Raw genomic sequence first — 16,431 nt, 5'->3', positions numbered from 1 at the left:
AAATCTCGCCTTTTCTGAATCTTGGACTGATGAGCGCCCCCCCCCCCCCTTTTTTTGTTCGTGACGTTCCTTTGTGGCTTCTCGTGTCTCTTTGTATTTCTGGCAGAATGTCCTCTATTCAGAGATAGGTTGCATTATGTTCGAGCCGGATCCAACGTTTGAGAAAAGCCCCCGCTCGAGCAGGATACTCAGCCCGTTGTTTTAATAGATGGCAAGATAACACACTGCGAGCGCTCCAAGCACTGACTTTTCTTTTTTTGCGAAAAGGAAGGAGTGACATTGGGGAAGAGAAATACACATTTTACACGAGAAGGGAAGCCGAGTTCAAATGGCAACCCTCATTGTTTTGCTCTTCTCTCTCTTTCTTTTTCTTTTGATTTAGCCCTTGTTGCCGATCGAACACAACGGGCCAGGTCTTGAGTACAAAGTGAGCTACAGGCGGCAGGACTTGGAGGAGGATTGGAAGGAACACATCGTGAAGAGACACTCGTTTGCGGTGACAAACGCGCCCACTTTTGTGCCCTACGAGATCAAGATCCAAGCCAGGAACAATCAGGGTTGGGGCCCCGAGCCAAACGTGATGACCGGCTACTCCGGCGAAGATTGTGCGTATTCGCTCTTTTCATCTTGGGTTGGAAACTTGCTCGAATTACTTTGATCATCTTTACAGCCGGCGGGCGGTATCTAATGTGGAGGCGCTGCTTGCGGGCGAATCGCGAATGTTGGAGGATGTTTGGCTTTCGCCGAGTTTTGGTTGTCGGTTATTCGTGCTGTTTTTCCCTGTTCCGTTTCAAAGAGCTGCGGGCGGCAGCTTTTATTATCTCCCGCCTTGCAGCAAATGTAAACAAAGAGCCCGCATTTACACTGAGGGATATGATTGTGAATTTTCCAGAAATTAGCATGACTCTCAATGGTTACTCGAGAACAGGGGACTTCAATAAGGCTGAAAATAAGATCTTGACCAAAACGACCACATATCATACAAAGTTATGCGCCCGCATTCTTTTCTCGTGATAGTCCGCATGAATAAATGAATCGAACACTCTAAACTGCCCGTAGATGTGAACAGGTGTTGGGTTACGTGTGCCGTGTGATTGACTGGCAACCAGCCCAGGATTTCCCCCACCTCTTGCCAAAAATCAGCTGGATCGGAGCCGCCATTTGGAATAACAAGTCAAAATGTCATTTGAATTCGTTTGCATGCGTGTTCATCGCTACGTTCGTACACAAAACCTTTTGTGTAAATGACTTCAAATGTTTAGGATTGCATGATTCTGTCAAAACGTTACAATTGAAGCTCAACACCGGTTGTGCAACACAAATTCTCTCTTGGGAGGTTACAACAGAGGGGCCCAAACTAGCATTTTTAGAATTGTTTTATTTTATTTTTTTAATGGGAGAAGTTGCTCGAAATCTAACTTTACATTTAAATCAATTTGTACCCTCTGAGAGCCATCCCCCCCCCCCCCTGCCATCGGCGCATATGCTTTCTAGATATTGAACGGTTAATTTTCGCATAGCCAGTGTGTTTTGTGATCTATTGTTTTAATATCAAAAGAAAGGACACAAAAGGGGAAGATTTATATCTGAATGAGTCCTTTCACTTCGCCTTGAGTAAGTCATTTTCATGCGCTCGTATTCAGCAATTCAGTCACGTTTTAGTGAAACGTTTGAGTTTGGCTTGGAACATCCATCCATCCATTTTCCGAACCGCTTGATCCTCACTAGGGTCGCGGGGGGTGCTGGAGCCTATCCCAGCCAGCTCCGGGCAGTAGGCGGGGGACACCCTGAATCAGTTGCCAGCCAATCGCAGGGCCCACAGAGACGAACAACCATCCATGCCCACACTCACACCTAGGGACAATTTAGAGCGTCCAATCAGCCTGACATGCATGTTTTTGGAATGTGGGAGGAAACCGGAGCACCCGGAGAAAACCCACGCAGGCCCGGGGAGAACATGCAAACTCCACACAGGGAGGCCGGAGCTGGAATCGAACCCGGTACCTCTGCACTGTGAAGCCGACGTGCTAACCACTGGACTACCGGGCCGCCTGGCTTGGAACATTTTGTTCTTTTGTGTTTTGCGAAGACAAGCAACCGCCTCTATTTTGTGTGTTCAGCTCTCTTTTGGACTTGCCTCCAGGAGACCAACACAGGTCATGAGACAGAAGATAAATGCACATTTTATGTTAGCGAGACATTTGTGTGGCTGACTGTAGAGCTCCTCCATCCCCGTAGTTGGGTGTTCCCCCCCCCCCCTCGATATATCCATCCCCGAGTTATCTGATCTTCATTTGTGATGAAGCTGTTCAAATGTCAATCGGATCTGGTCGCGAGAGCTCTCCGTGTGTAGCTCTCGTCTTCTGACGTCCGTGTTATAATTTTCTCCTGCGTTTGCTTTTGCAGTTCCGTCCGCCGCGCCGGACGATGTGGCCGTGTTGGTGATGAACAGCTCAGTGGTCAAGGTCAGCTGGACCCGTGTAAACAAGGACAAGTTGCACGGGCATCTGGGAGGCTACAGGGTAATACTTCACTTGTTTTCAGCCACAGTTGAAAAGGAATGACCCTGACCCGCTCTAAACGGTTGGCGCTCGCTCTCTCTCTCTCTCTTCCGCTGTACCTTACACATCTTCCCCGGCACAATTTACTTCCGTGCGCCTCCCGTAACGAGGTTGTGTTGTCGGATATTTTTCGGCGTGGCACCGAGCGTCTCTTTCCATGTGTCCAGATCAACTGGTGGCGTTTGCGCAGTTTGTTGGATTTGAAAAAAAGCCACGGAGACAAACACACGTTGACGTTACCTGGCGACCGCAACCACGCCATCGTGCCCAGACTCCAGCCCTTCTCCGAGTACAGTCTCATTGTCATGACCTTCAACGGTCGCGGCAACGGGCCTGGCAGCCATCCTGTCAACTTCAAGACCCCGGAGGGCGGTAAGGACTGTGGAAAAACAACATGAAGTACAGCCATTGAGAACTTGTCACCCCACAATAGCAAACAAAAAACAAAAGGAACATTTTGGTGTCAACTGCTTACCGTGTTGATGACTTTTTTTTTTACCCCCCGCAGTCCCTGAGAAAAATCCAGTTTTCAAGGTGACAGAAACACAGAGGCACACCGTCTCTCTGGCTTGGGCCCCACCAGCGGAGCCCAATGGCATTCTGACAGGATATCTCTTAGAGTATCAGCTGAGTACGTACCCGCTTTCTTCCTCATCATAAGTGACCCAGATATAATCTCACAACGAGAAAATATTGAATTTCCCCCTTCGATGATTAATAATGTTAACATCCTTGGCCTGTTTGCATTTTTTAAGGAAGGAAGCAATTGAATACACATAACCAATGCGGCATTTTGGCAAACGGCGTGTCACACTAGGGCCCAACGCAAAAACGGAAATCGCCGTGCCCCGTGAATGGGACTGAGGTCGGAATGACGTCACAAAGTGTCGATCGGAAAACATGTCGGCTTGACGTCCGGGTGATGTCTGCGAAATCACTCGTGCGGAGCGAGGCCACGATGTCACAGTTGGCTCGGGTTCCGTTTGACCGACCTCGCGCCGTTGGCGGGGGGGCGTCGCCGAGACCGCTCACAATTCCAACAGGATGTGAACACGTAGACACACACTGCTGTCCTCAAACACAAGTAAAAGTAAAGCTCGGGAGTAACTTCCAGCCTCATCTTGTCGCCACATTTCCTCGCTAATTGAGTTGGATTTGGCAGCTGGGGAAGAGGGCCAAATGCCACAGCCTATTTCGGGGGAGGACACTTTCAATGTGCCTCAGCGATCAAGCCGGTGAGCTCATCGAGGTGTGACACTATGTTGAAGTCCCCTTGAAGCGAGCCGCGTGCAAAATGTCGGCAAATACTGCAGCCAGCTGCCAAGGTATCGTGAGTGGCACACGTGAACTTTCCAGCTAAGGAGCGGCCGTCACGAGGCTCCACCCACCCACGTGTCAGCCTTTGCATCTCACACGTTTCACTGGCAGCTCCGCCGTAACAAAATCGCCGACACGGGAGACGCAACGGAGTCGAATGGATATCGCCCAGAGAATTCTGATCGTCATATCAAATCGCTTCCAGATCTGCCTGATATGTCATTTAATTGGAAACTGTGATCACACTTTTAGTTTGATATCCCGGTTCGGATGGAAAGACGAGTTCATTTTGTGTTCACGGTGGAATTTTGATCATTGGACCAAAATAAAAAAATAAAAAAAGTGAAACACACTTATAAAACATTGAGATGTCAAGTCATTTTTACCGGATACATTCTACCAATAGAACTTGGTTGTGAAACGTACTCTGCAGCGCTTAAAGGTACTTCAATAAAAAGAGCATTTTCATCATTTTAAGGTGGAGCATTCTTATGATCTCTGGGGCAATTCTGCAAGAGTCACGTGTTTTTTGTGTGTTCGTTTTGTCAACTTATCGTGGACTGTAGTTAACGACACAGAGGAAGTCGGGCAACTGCGGACCATCGACATCAGCAAACCCGCCACGACCAAGTGGACCCTGCGGGACTTGGAGCCTTTAAGTAAATACAAGTTCCACCTGCGTTCCTGCACCACGGTGGGCTGCGGGCCCGTTATCAGCGAGGAGAGCACCACCACCCTTGAAGCAAGTAAGTCCGAGTGGGAAGCGACGACGCCGTTGCAACTGGATCGAATGCGCTGCTTGTGTGTTGGTGTTACATTAAGAGGCAACAACCACATTAGAGGTATGGCACGGAATTGGTTCAGTATAATCCGGGTTCAGTGAGGCGCGCAACAAAGAATTTTTTTTAGGGAGGGGGTGGGGGAGGGGGGAGGGTTGTTTGCTCACTGGAAAAGCTACTGGGCAGCCAAGCTTTTCTTTTGTCCCCGTAAGTTATATTTGTGGACAAACAATTTAATACGTCTGCACCGTGGCTTTTCATTTGTCACTGCCAGAGCAAACGCTTATTGATTGGAAGGAAAGTGCAAGTTATGAGACAATCAGCAAAGAAAGAAAATTGCTTTGAGCGGGGAGTAACTGAAGGTTCAGATAATGAATTGTGCAATCATGAAAGAGACGCCGGGTAAGTCCGCAATAATGATCCGGCTTGTAGCATGTAATTGTCTCTTTGTCGTGACATATCATTTGCCGAGCATTACGTGGCGCACCTCTCGCGAAGGCAATCCGCGGACTCGACTGCGGGGGTGAACAATTACAGAGGAAATGAAACAGAAGCATGTTTCACTTTCAAGACCAACAGATGGCGGGCATTCGCGATGACTGGGCGCCGCTTTTAATTTCCTATCGCTTTGCCGTCGTGAAAGTTTTTGTTCTTTGGCTGCAAATCCCGCCAAGAGAAAAAAACTGCATCATTGTCTCCGTGTCTGTGAATATTTGTTTGAATGTTCAAGGTGATCACAAGACTTCTCTTTGTCTGTATTATGTTTCAATTCTTTACATCACCGCACGTGTAATAATTACAGTAAGTATTAAAAGTGTAAGTTCATCATTGGCTAGCGCCTTGTGAGAGTGCACCGTTTTTTTTATTTTTTTGGTGGTGGTGTTGTTGTTGTCTACTCGCTGTCATGCTGCGCATAAGTGCTTTGCTTCAAGCAGAACCTTTGATCATGCAATGTTTAATGTTTTTTGAACGCCTGCTTAGCGACGCATTTGCTTGTCCCTTTTGTATTCTTTCTTTCATTTCTGTTTCCGCCCCGACAGCTCCCACTCTCCCTCCTGCCGATGGCCCCGCTATGTAGAGCGGCGTAGATGCCTGGCCATTTCACACATACGCGTACAATCACACACCGCTCTGGCAGAAATCCAGAACTTTGATGGTTCTGAACGTCAGCAAAGTACCCCTACGCCTTATTTGACAAGTTTTTATTCCACCCATCCATCCATTATCTGAAAGACTTTCTCCTCATGAGGGTCGCAAGTGCGCTCGAGCCTATCCCGGCCGTCTCCGGAAAGTAGCCTGAACTGGTTGCCAGACAATCGTAGGGCACACCTTGACGCCCACGACGCTCATGAGGAAAAAGCGGATGAAAAAATGGATGGATGGATATTTAGCGGTCGAAAGGATGATTCATTCTCTTATGTACTGTATATACATGCTAACACTACCCTTGTTGTCTCCAGTGATACACAAACTTGTAAGACCCTCCAAGGTGCACAATGAGTGGGGGGGGGGGGGGGGGGGGGGTCCGACCAAACTCAACAAAGAATACGACATGCAGAATTCAAATTCCTTCTCACCCTGTAGCTGATTAGTCACTCGTCTAGTTCGAAGCTATTGAGCAGTTCAAAAAACACGCATGCCAACACTCGAAATTGAATAATGAATGAATAAACTCAAGGTCTATGCTTCTTTTCAGGCAAATCAGCTTCTCCCTCATCTCCAAGCACTCGCAAGCCCCTTATGACCAAATCCACTCAGTCCTCCATAGGTAGAACCTCAACACATACTGACACAATAAAGCACCAAAGCCATAAGGGGATTTTTTTTTTAAATTACAAAAGTTTTGTCCAAGCAATTTGCAGCGCCGAATTACTAATTGACTTTTGTTGTCTTCGCTAAAAGCGATTTCTGAATAATTTCCAAACGTCGGCACGTTAACGAGTTCCTCTGCAAGATTTGTTGCCGTTCGTAAGTTAGAAGCCACGCCGCCAACTGATCAGTCGGTTTTAATAGAGTTTTCATTCCCCTGCTGCACCACGGTGATTCAAAGACACGCGATCTATATTCTAGCCAGACGGCGTAGCTGGAGAGTGCCGTCGTCTGAATGGGACAAACGCATCTAATTGTCAGTGATTGATTTGTTGGGCCTTGGTCCCCGCTCGACACGGTGGTGTATTGACCCAACAGTCACCTGACCGGCTAAGCGGCAGTACTGTGTTGAGACAACAGGTTTTCTGAGCGGAGAGAAAATGAGGAGGAATGTCCACGGGGGCGTGCTAGGGATTTGTGAGCGCATACGGGCAAGAGTGATATTTATAGGCCCGTGCGATAAATGGCTACACGGGAGCTGTTGAGAGTCGTCGGATCAGAACATTTGGTGGCGTCACCTTTTCTATAAGTCCCCTTTGACTTTGCTGCTGCATCTCATAGGGCAACTCCCTGTTGTCTGCACAGCTGCTTTCTCCAGCGTGTTTATCGCAACCTGAAACACACACACACACACACACACACACAGAGGAGACGGCCTGAGGATATTTTTAGTTCAGGGTTTGATCTTAGTCAAATTCATTGTGCAGGTCCAATGATTGGAAGGGCCATTGTCGCAGACTAATCCATCAACATTAGTCAAAGAGTGTCACTTGCACTGGTTGGGATGGGCAACACGGACGCAGGTGTCCATGTGTGCTGGATTATCACCTGAGTAAATAAAGCACCCAAGCTGAAGGCACGACAGAAGATTTGCATGTTTGCCACGGGGAAATGAAGTGGATTGATGTCGACTTGCTCAGACAGCTGCTGTCAAGGCATACTAATGATGCACATCATTCACTACATTATTGGATGCTGTTCCTCCCCGGTTGACTTGCAAAAGGCCAACGTCTGAATTTCAGCATGCAAATGCGCAACTAAATTGATTAAAAAGTACCTGGTAACCTGCTCATACCTTCGAAGCACGCGTGTAGTTGTATTGAACAGCAGCAGATCCAGCTCATCTATTTTCTGTTTGCCCAGCACTCTCTGTGCTGAGATCTATTTTTCCAAACCTATATTTCCACTAGTACAAATATAACATCACTGCGGGGTCACTATTAATATGTTTTGACCGACAATGACAAAATTATGGAAAGTATGTCATGGACTGCCCGACGTTTCATGACCACGATGTCGAAAGCCTGACATGTCAAAATTTTTGGGATCGTCTTTGATCGGTTCTCTCCTCCTCATGACAAGAGACAGGATGTGACGCACACAATCTCCATGTTGTGTACAGTAGTTTAAAAGTGACAACGGGGGAAATATTGGAAAGTATGCGTAGCATTTCAACACATGCTACGTTTGCTAACTGCAAAGCTAGGAGCTGATGAGCAAACGCAGTGCCATGAAACAAATTCGGAATTCTTTTTGGAGAATTGACCGTCCATGCCGCCCTCTCCCCACCATTTAGGAATAGGTCCAGTTTTTTTTCTCCTTTTCTGAACATAGAAACAACACGCATGCACATAATGCCTCAACGTGACTTTGACAGCTGCTTGTAGCGCCTCATCCGACAGACCTGCGTTGATGGACTGAATTTTGACAGACGCGGGGGGGGTCTGGTCGGTGCCGGACTTGTAGTGTGACACAGAACAGAATGATGTTTATTTATTTATGTGGTAGTCTGACAGCACGGCGTCATGAACGACCAAAACGTTGTGTAGTTTGACGCGGCCATCAGTCGTGTGTGAAGTGTGGCCAACTTAGGAAGCGTTTTCATGATATTTAGCTTTTTCCCCCACAAAAGAGACTAGAACTATTCTTGTCATTTGCACTAATGTTAGCAACATTCTTATTTCCTGCACAGTGGAGGTAATAGGTCCAAAAGTTGGCCTGATAATACGGTACACAAATCTCAAGTTTCATTTACATTGCCGTACATCTTGGGTGTATTCTAAGTCATCACTAGTCACTGGTCACTGGCATTATACGTCATTGTCAATATTATACTTGCCGCATTTCTCTTGATTTGGGAGTCCTGACTGACACAAATCTCTGCTAAAGAGCTAAAGGGGTAAAGATGTCATTTTAATAACTTTGTTGCAATGTGCGTTTCTTAATTCCAACAATAAATACCTGAGCCACACACAACAACACTATTTTGGACCCAGACTTTTTGTAAAAACTGCTTTTTATAAATAAATTAAAAACAATCCACACAAAGCTGAGGTTAGCACGTTGGCTCGGCCCCCTGCAAGTGTTCCACTCTTTCATGTGGTTTCATGAATTGCCCACCCCGGGTTTAGTGATTTGAATCAAAGTCTGGTTTGTCTTTGGTTTTGCAGTTAGCAGCCCACATGGTTGTCTGCTAGCAGCATGTCTTCTTGGACAAATGAGGACGATGCGCTCCAGTTGTGCTTTTGAAGTGCACTTGGCTCTTTGCTGGTGTATTGTAGCCTGTAAGATGCGGTCCTGAAGTTATTTACGGAATAATTTTGCTCCATTTGGGGTTTTACGTGTGCTAATTTATTGGCTGACATTCTTTGCTAGGCGACGATGACTTGACTCGGGGGAGACACGGACGCGATGATGACACACTGCTGATTTACACCGAAAAAAAAGCGGCTCCGGGTGTGAACGCACCCTTATGCTGTGCTCCCCAACCGACAAACTTGACGCAAATGCCATGTTTGCAAGATATGTTCCTGTATGTCGCGAAGAAAGTCCACATTTCTGCTTTAGAGCGGCAGTGTTGCACCAAAGCCAAGAGAAATTTGAGTGGAGTAATCCCTCATTTATCGCGGGGGTTACGTTCCAAAAAGAACCCGTGAGAAGTGAAATCCGCGACGTAGTCATTTTATTTCGATGGGCGACTGGTTTGCACGTCGGCCTCACAGTGCAGCGGTGCAGGATTCGATTTCGGGCCCCGGCCTTCCTGTGTGGAGTTTGCATGTTCTGCCCGAGCCTGCGTGGATTTTCTGCGGGTACTCTGCGAAGCCGTGAAAGGTGAACCGTGTTATAGCAAGGGATGACTATCACTGTAAGCGTCTCGGGCATTTGTCAGACTGGGGTTATTACTCTGACATGTTTGCTGCTCTTCTTCAAAGGCACTTCTGCTGGCTGATGCACCGGCCTAAGTTCCTGGATGTGTACAAACCAAAGATTCCAGAGAAAAAAAAATTCAGGTCATTGAAACAACCTCCCCTTTTGAACTGACTGCAGGTGTGTCCTTGCAGAGCGTGGGCCTCCATTTTCTGAAGGATTTAGTCTGGCGGCGCGGATCAAGGAATTCCATTTGTATAGTCTGCCAAACTTGATTAATTAGACAGGCGAATTAGCTGTTTAATATTAATATTGGATTTGTTTCCATCACCGGACTACTGCTTGTGCATCGGATAGGCTCTGTCAATGTAAACATTCAATCAAGCCGTCCGATAAAAAGGTTAAGGCGTCTCAAAGTCACTGAAGTATTCTTCTCCTCAGGTCTCGCCAGCATCCACGGAGGAATATCTAACCAGGGCTGGTTTATTGGCCTGCTGTGCGCCATTGCTCTGCTCACCCTCATTGTGCTGATCGCCTGTTTTGTCAACAGGAATAAAGGAGGAAAATATTCAGGTATGTGCAAGCGCACGCGGCCACTTGCGAATCACACCTTCCATTATTGCCGATAAGCGTGGAAGTAAATGCAGAAAGAAATACAGTATCTTATTTCTGTAGAACAAGTTGCGTGGTGATAGGAAATCTCCTGCATTTGAAGGCAGCGATATTTTACACACTCAGATTCTTCCTGCAGCTTTCCCACCAACGTAGAGCCCACAGCGGGACAAGATGCAAATACTCGCACATGTTGTTCGTGTGCAGCTAATGATGACACAGGCTTTATGGTTATCTCCCTTTTTTTTTGGTCTTCTTCTACTGGGATGTCGAGAGTCCGTAATTGCCTTTATTATTCACAGCTAATGGCCATCAGGTCGTTGTCAGGGTAGCATTCGCCCGTCATGAAAACAAAAGGGCTACACAGCTCACTTCTTTGTTTCTCATTAAATTCCCATTATTACTGTCTCAAATCGGTATTATTTGTGGAGCGGCCCCTGCGTACGATGTCAACCACTTTGTTGAAAATGTTACATCGACATTAACAAAGAACACCCAAAGAACATCTCTATCTGACTTGCCTTCAAGCGTTCGAGCGTATCTTGTAAAAGCGCGTGGTGAGACGATGGATTTCATTCGCAGCTCTCTCGAGCATACCGTATGTTTGATATCATCTGTTCATTTTGCGAGCAGTAAAGGAAAAGGAGGACCTTCATCCAGACGTGGAGTCCCAGGGTATGAATGACGACACATTCTGCGAATACAGGTAAGCGACACCCTCAAAGCAGCGCTTGACACTTGCGTCGTCTCTTTCCTCCTATCTCAGTGCTGCTCTTTATGTCTCCCCTATTGCTGCAAAGAGAACGTAACACTCGGGAGGCTGACACGGAGCCTCATACTTCTTCCGCGGAAGAAATTTGATGTTGCCGGGGAATTGGAACGTACGTGATAAGCAGCCGTAGCATTGTGAGCTGTTTGCACATCAGTTGGGTTGCAGTAGTAGTTGCATCTAGCTATCGTCTATCGTTACACACAAGGCAGTTTGTGACCAATGAGAGCTTGGAAAGAATTACATGAAAAAAACAACAACAACAACAGCAGCTTACTGTTTGATGTTTCTGAAGACAAAGCTTGAGGGAGGAATTCTGACTGCATTCTGAATATATGAGCGTTATACCGCAGAATGGAGGATGCCATCCCTCAATTCATCCTCAAGCCATGTTTGCACCAACCCCGTAGAGTTCATTTCAGCTTGCCACTGCCACGCCGAACGTGGATCTGTATTGTGTGTTGTCATAGCTATCGTAGCAATATGAATAGCACAGAGCATCGGACCTGTGTAATACCGGAGTGCAAGGTGACACAGTAAGCCGAGCCAATTTATGTCAATTTACACGCACGCATGTAATTTGGCGCCATGCTATGTGGCGTCAGCAGCAAAATGAATAAATAAATAAAATGCATTGGGTGATTTGTGATGGGATATACAGTACATATGATGACTCGCTTACTGCACTTTAGATGCAGGTTGTGCAGGCTGCCTGCTGTTAGCTCCATTCATCTGGATGACTTGGGCAGCTCCTATTTTTCCTTCCAAATGTTTTTTTTTTAAATGAATCTGTTCTCCGGTTAATACAGTCCAAACAGTCACCTCGTATTCCAATCGAATTGCTCCAAGTTGCTTTTAAACTTGCTGCTTGGATGAAGCAGTTCACTTTTACACATCCACACATTCAGCGGCCTGCCATTTGCCTGTCTGGCCAATGATACTTTTCCTGCCGACAAGCTTCCTCTTTCCTTATTAAGATAACTTAAAGCTAAAGCAAGCTCCCGCATCGCAAATGGCAGTAACGATTACCGGGTTTGCTCACAATATCGTGGCTGTGAACACGCTATAATATGACAAGTAACCACTTGTTTTTGGGATGGCTGCAGTGGAAAAAAATACAGCAACAATTAGGTTTTTTTTTTTTTTTTTACTTGAATGCACAAGAAGTGGATTGGCAGTGTCGAGCTCAATAAATTGTGGCTAAGTTGGCTCTGCTTGGTGGAAACAAGGCTGTTGTACAAAAAGTACCTTCCCCAGTTTTTGCTATACACACGCAAAAGGGCATTAATTATGCCAACACTTCCTCAAACTACAAAAAAAAAAAAAAAAGTCACAAAGCGCCTACGGTGTAGTGTGCACTTTTTTTTTTTTAGTTTTAGACATTGCTTTCTGAAGGGAGCCCTTGCAGTGTTGAAATGCTGCCATTTCCTATTCTGATGGCACTGGGCACTGACTGGCCAGTACACAGCAGGAAGCTGAAAGCAATCAGTGTTTGAAAGTAGCTCTTCTCTAGGGCAGTATTATTTCTGCACGTTTCATTAATCCTGGAGTGATCCAACTCATGATGGGCTACCCCTGCAATGGTCGTAGTAGACTGCAATTTGCCAATCTGTGGTATCTACAAAGCAAAAATGCAGAGAGCAAAAAGTGTCTGTGTGCCATGCGTTTCACTTCATGAGTTCACGCTTAAATTGCATGAGAAATTTTATGTACAGGTAAGTCCTTAAATTATTGCTTCGCCTTTGCTTTTGTAAGTAGTGTTTTTTCCAACATTCTATAGATAGCTAACTAGAGAGATGGATTGCCGGCTAGCTAGATAGATGGATAGCTGGCTAGGTGTATCGAGAGAGGGAGACAGAGTCAAAGGTTTTATCCACATTGGCAGTTCCATGCTTCCATAATAAAGCAATCAATAATTTCAGATCAATAATTTTAAATTCTTATTTCCACATTTCGATTCATTCAATTTTTATTCTTAGGAGAGAATACACACTAATGGGCACAGCATAATAAATTATCTCCAGACAATCTGAAACTGTAACCACTGGAAGCCTTTCCTCGGTAAATATGAAGCCCCCCGTGGCGGAGATGTAACTACGGTGTGCTTCTTCGACAGTGACAACGATGAGAAGCCACTAAAAGGCAGCCAGCGCTCCCTGAGCAAAGAGATCAAAGCGGGGGACAGCGGGGACAGCCTGGTAGACTATGCGGAAGAAGACACTCACTTCAACGAAGACGGCTCCTTTATAGGCGAGTACGCGGGCCGTAAGGAGAAGAGGATGTCATCTGAGATCAAAGCCACCGCTCAGAGCCTGGCGTGAGCAGCCCAACTTGCATCCATCTTCCAGCGTGCACACTCTTTTCATTAAAACCTGCTCAGCGGGGACCAATGCAAGCCAACATGCGCAATAGTGATGCGGAGCACACGTTTCGTGGCAAATGCAAAAGCACAGGTGTGTATATTATTTCTCTCTCTCGCTCTCATTTATATGTATATATATTGTGTTTATTATACTGTATGTGAAGAGTGTCTTTTTATCATTATCATGACTACAATAAAATGTCGAGGCCTAGTTTTTAATTATTGTGATGGGATCTACACTAAACTCAGCTCCCTGCGGGAACTTTACCCTCCATGGGCCAGTGACTTACAATGCATCTGCCCAAATTTCTGCGGAATTCGTGCACACGCACATTTAAATGGCAAATCTGTTATTAGGGCCTACTTGTGCGTACTTGTGAATAATCTTGGATCCGCTCACCCGATGCATACGCACAAATAGTGAAGGACCAGCTTTAAAAACAACACCAACAAAAAAAAAATAATAATAAAAAGCATGACGTCAAATGGATGCCTGTTTATCGAGGAAATAGGGGCGGAGTTAATGCAAATTCGAGCACAGCAGCCACAAGACGTCTTGTCAATGAATTCTGCTTCGACATGCACATGGGCCCACCGAAGGCATATGGGGCCCATACGCATGTGCCGTGATTCTGATGGCACTTTTGCGTATTGGCTCAATTTGTGCGCAGAGTAATAACATTGCGATGCATTTAGTCGTAAAAGAGTGTTGTTTTGATGAACACTTTTTCAGTTCAAATGTATTCTTTTGTAAGAGCAGTGGGGTTTTTTCTTTTTCTTTATAAGCTATATTCAAAATATGGTCTGCCTGTAAAGGTTACTTATTAACTTATTTTCCAGAGATATTTTGCTGGACATCATAAATATTTTTGAGTCCCGAGTCTCTTGGTGTTAGAAGTAAAAATGTTGTCATTTTGTCTCATGGGGACTCTGCTCATGATCGTTTGTTTGCTATAACAGCCCAGTTTACAAAATGTCACACGATGAATGTATAGAATAGGTCATTTCCAAATCGGAACATGTATTTTTGTGCAAATGACATCATTTCAGGGTTTCGAAAAATATTAAGAAAATGTGTTGACGAAAGGAGACACTTTGTTGCATTTGACGCCTCCATTGTTATTTCATTTTGAGTCTAGCACTATAGTTGCTGCGTTGTTTTATAAAAGAACAAAAAAAAAAATGAATGCCATTTTGCATGTTCGGAGGATTAATTTGTGTTTTTTGATGTATTAAATTGCCTTTTCTTACATTTTTCAAATTGTTTGCCTGTTGACTCATCTCTGTTCTGATACATTGCTACCCCCATAAGTATCAGAAGATGAGAGCGTGGATTAAAAATAAGCCCCCTTTCTGCAGCTATGTACGTATAATAAACGAGACAAAACTGGCATCCATTGAGCTGATTATTTTTAAATGGATGATGATTGTTAATATTTCCTTTGTGACAGAAACATTATGGACTACGGCAGGACATCTTTGAGTTGTTGTAACCTTTGGCTTTGGTCAAAACAATCACGCGAAATCAAAGCGACGGACTCAGCACGGCACTGAACCAGAACGTGTGAACTGTAATCAAGTCGGATGATTGACAGGAGGCAATGGACTTTCGCTAGCCTCTCACTTCACAAGTCACATCTCCCCAAGATAGCCAAGCCGCGAAACTGCAACAACGCAGCCTTCGGTTGTCGGTAAGGGACACTTTTGCTTGACGTGTTTTACTGTACATGCAAACAATTCCGACTCAAAATATAATATTGTCAGAGTGCTTCGGGCGACCAGTCGGTCAGGACATGATAACCGCTGGCAGGTGAAGAGAAAAACAAACCGTGTTTTGGTCTGAAAGACGTTGACGAGGACCACGCCGCAATAGATGAACGACTGAGTAAATACGTTGCCAGTCTCGAGGTGTGACTAAGACTAGCGATCCGGATTGTTGGCTTGGTGTCAAAATTGTCATCATTGCTCCTCCGCCTTGCAATTTCATGGAACGACACAATCTGCCGCTGTCGCATTTGTGCCAGATGCAACGGCACGCTCATCGTAACTCTTCCCGCATTGACGGATGCTTGTGTTTGGAATACGGCGTCGTCCTCAAATGGACTCCCGATAAGCAGACTCAAAATACCAATTGTACAAAATCAGATTGATTCGGCGAAAGGAACACGTAACAGGCGAGCACAAATCAAAGGGCGTATTGAAACGAAGGGGACGCCCTGAAAAACAAAAAAAATGTAAGCAAATTAGACAAGTCCAACCAAAAATTGTTGAACGGCACCATAAGAGTTGAGCATACAAAATACATAAAAAGTTCAATGACAGAAAACAGCAAGAAAATTGGCTCATATCATTTACGTTCTCATTATAATTTGAGCCAAAATCATCACATTGTAATTTTATGCCTGACATGGTGGTTGATAATGATGTTTGTACAAAAAAAACAAAAAAACAAATGAAAGAATACACAACAGCTTCTCATTTAAATGGTAATTTTGTACCGCTGTGCATTTTTTGTGGGGCGTCAGCACGAGCCTTCTGAAAGCAGGCACGCTTCCAATTACAAAGGATGTTCAATTGAGCACAAAGCGAAGGCTTCATTTTAGTTGGGGTCATTTCATGTCATCTGCTTCCGCGTTAGTCCAAGGGCTGGGTGTCACTCTAAAAATGTCTCACATGCTGGAATTTCATTGAAGATTGCACCAACCAAATTTGTAATCAAGTTGCTCGTCAGGGGACTTCTAATGGGAAGCAAATAATCATAAGTAGCCCTGTCATAATTATTCTTGCAATTATTTTCTTGCAAAACCAAGTGTCAAAAAGTCGACACGGGATTGTCTCCTGCCCATCTGTAACCAAGATGAGTTGGAACTACACCCAAAAATTGGATGATTGAAGAAGGTATTTTTCCAAACGGAAATGTCAAGTATGCGGCTTGTACTTACTTTTGGCCCAACTGGTTGCGTACAAGCAATTTTCCATGAATTGTCACCCTTTAACTACTGTGTCGAATTATGT

General features: G+C 45.2%; 1 protein-coding gene across 3 annotated transcripts in view; it reads left to right on the top strand.

Annotated features, from left to right (window-relative positions):
- chl1b (cell adhesion molecule L1-like b) overlaps positions 1 to 14,809 on the top strand; it is a 56,306-nt gene extending 41,497 nt beyond the window's left edge. For 2 of the 3 annotated variants that reach the window (XM_086117512.1, XM_086117513.1), the window contains 9 exons: positions 383 to 605; positions 2,121 to 2,156; positions 2,407 to 2,522; positions 2,729 to 2,933; positions 3,070 to 3,192; positions 4,445 to 4,624; positions 10,115 to 10,246; positions 10,919 to 10,991; positions 13,171 to 14,809. In XM_086117512.1, coding sequence (XP_085973638.1) covers positions 383 to 605; positions 2,121 to 2,156; positions 2,407 to 2,522; positions 2,729 to 2,933; positions 3,070 to 3,192; positions 4,445 to 4,624; positions 10,115 to 10,246; positions 10,919 to 10,991; positions 13,171 to 13,375 — 1,293 coding nt within the window. In that variant the 3' untranslated portion in view covers positions 13,376 to 14,809. The remainder of the gene's footprint in view (positions 1 to 382; positions 606 to 2,120; positions 2,157 to 2,406; positions 2,523 to 2,728; positions 2,934 to 3,069; positions 3,193 to 4,444; positions 4,625 to 10,114; positions 10,247 to 10,918; positions 10,992 to 13,170) is intronic. The other variant, XM_086117515.1, reaches the window with a different exon arrangement.
- Positions 14,810 to 16,431: the final 1,622 nt, after the last annotated feature.

The sequence above is a fragment of the Hippocampus guttulatus genome, chromosome 8 (assembly GCF_054856545.1).
Source record: "Hippocampus guttulatus isolate MCC_2025c chromosome 8, RoL_Hgut_1.0, whole genome shotgun sequence".
NCBI lineage: Eukaryota > Metazoa > Chordata > Actinopteri > Syngnathiformes > Syngnathidae > Hippocampus > Hippocampus guttulatus.
The sequence above is the reverse complement of the archived record's forward strand: the minus strand, read 5'-3'. Positions and strand labels throughout refer to the sequence as shown.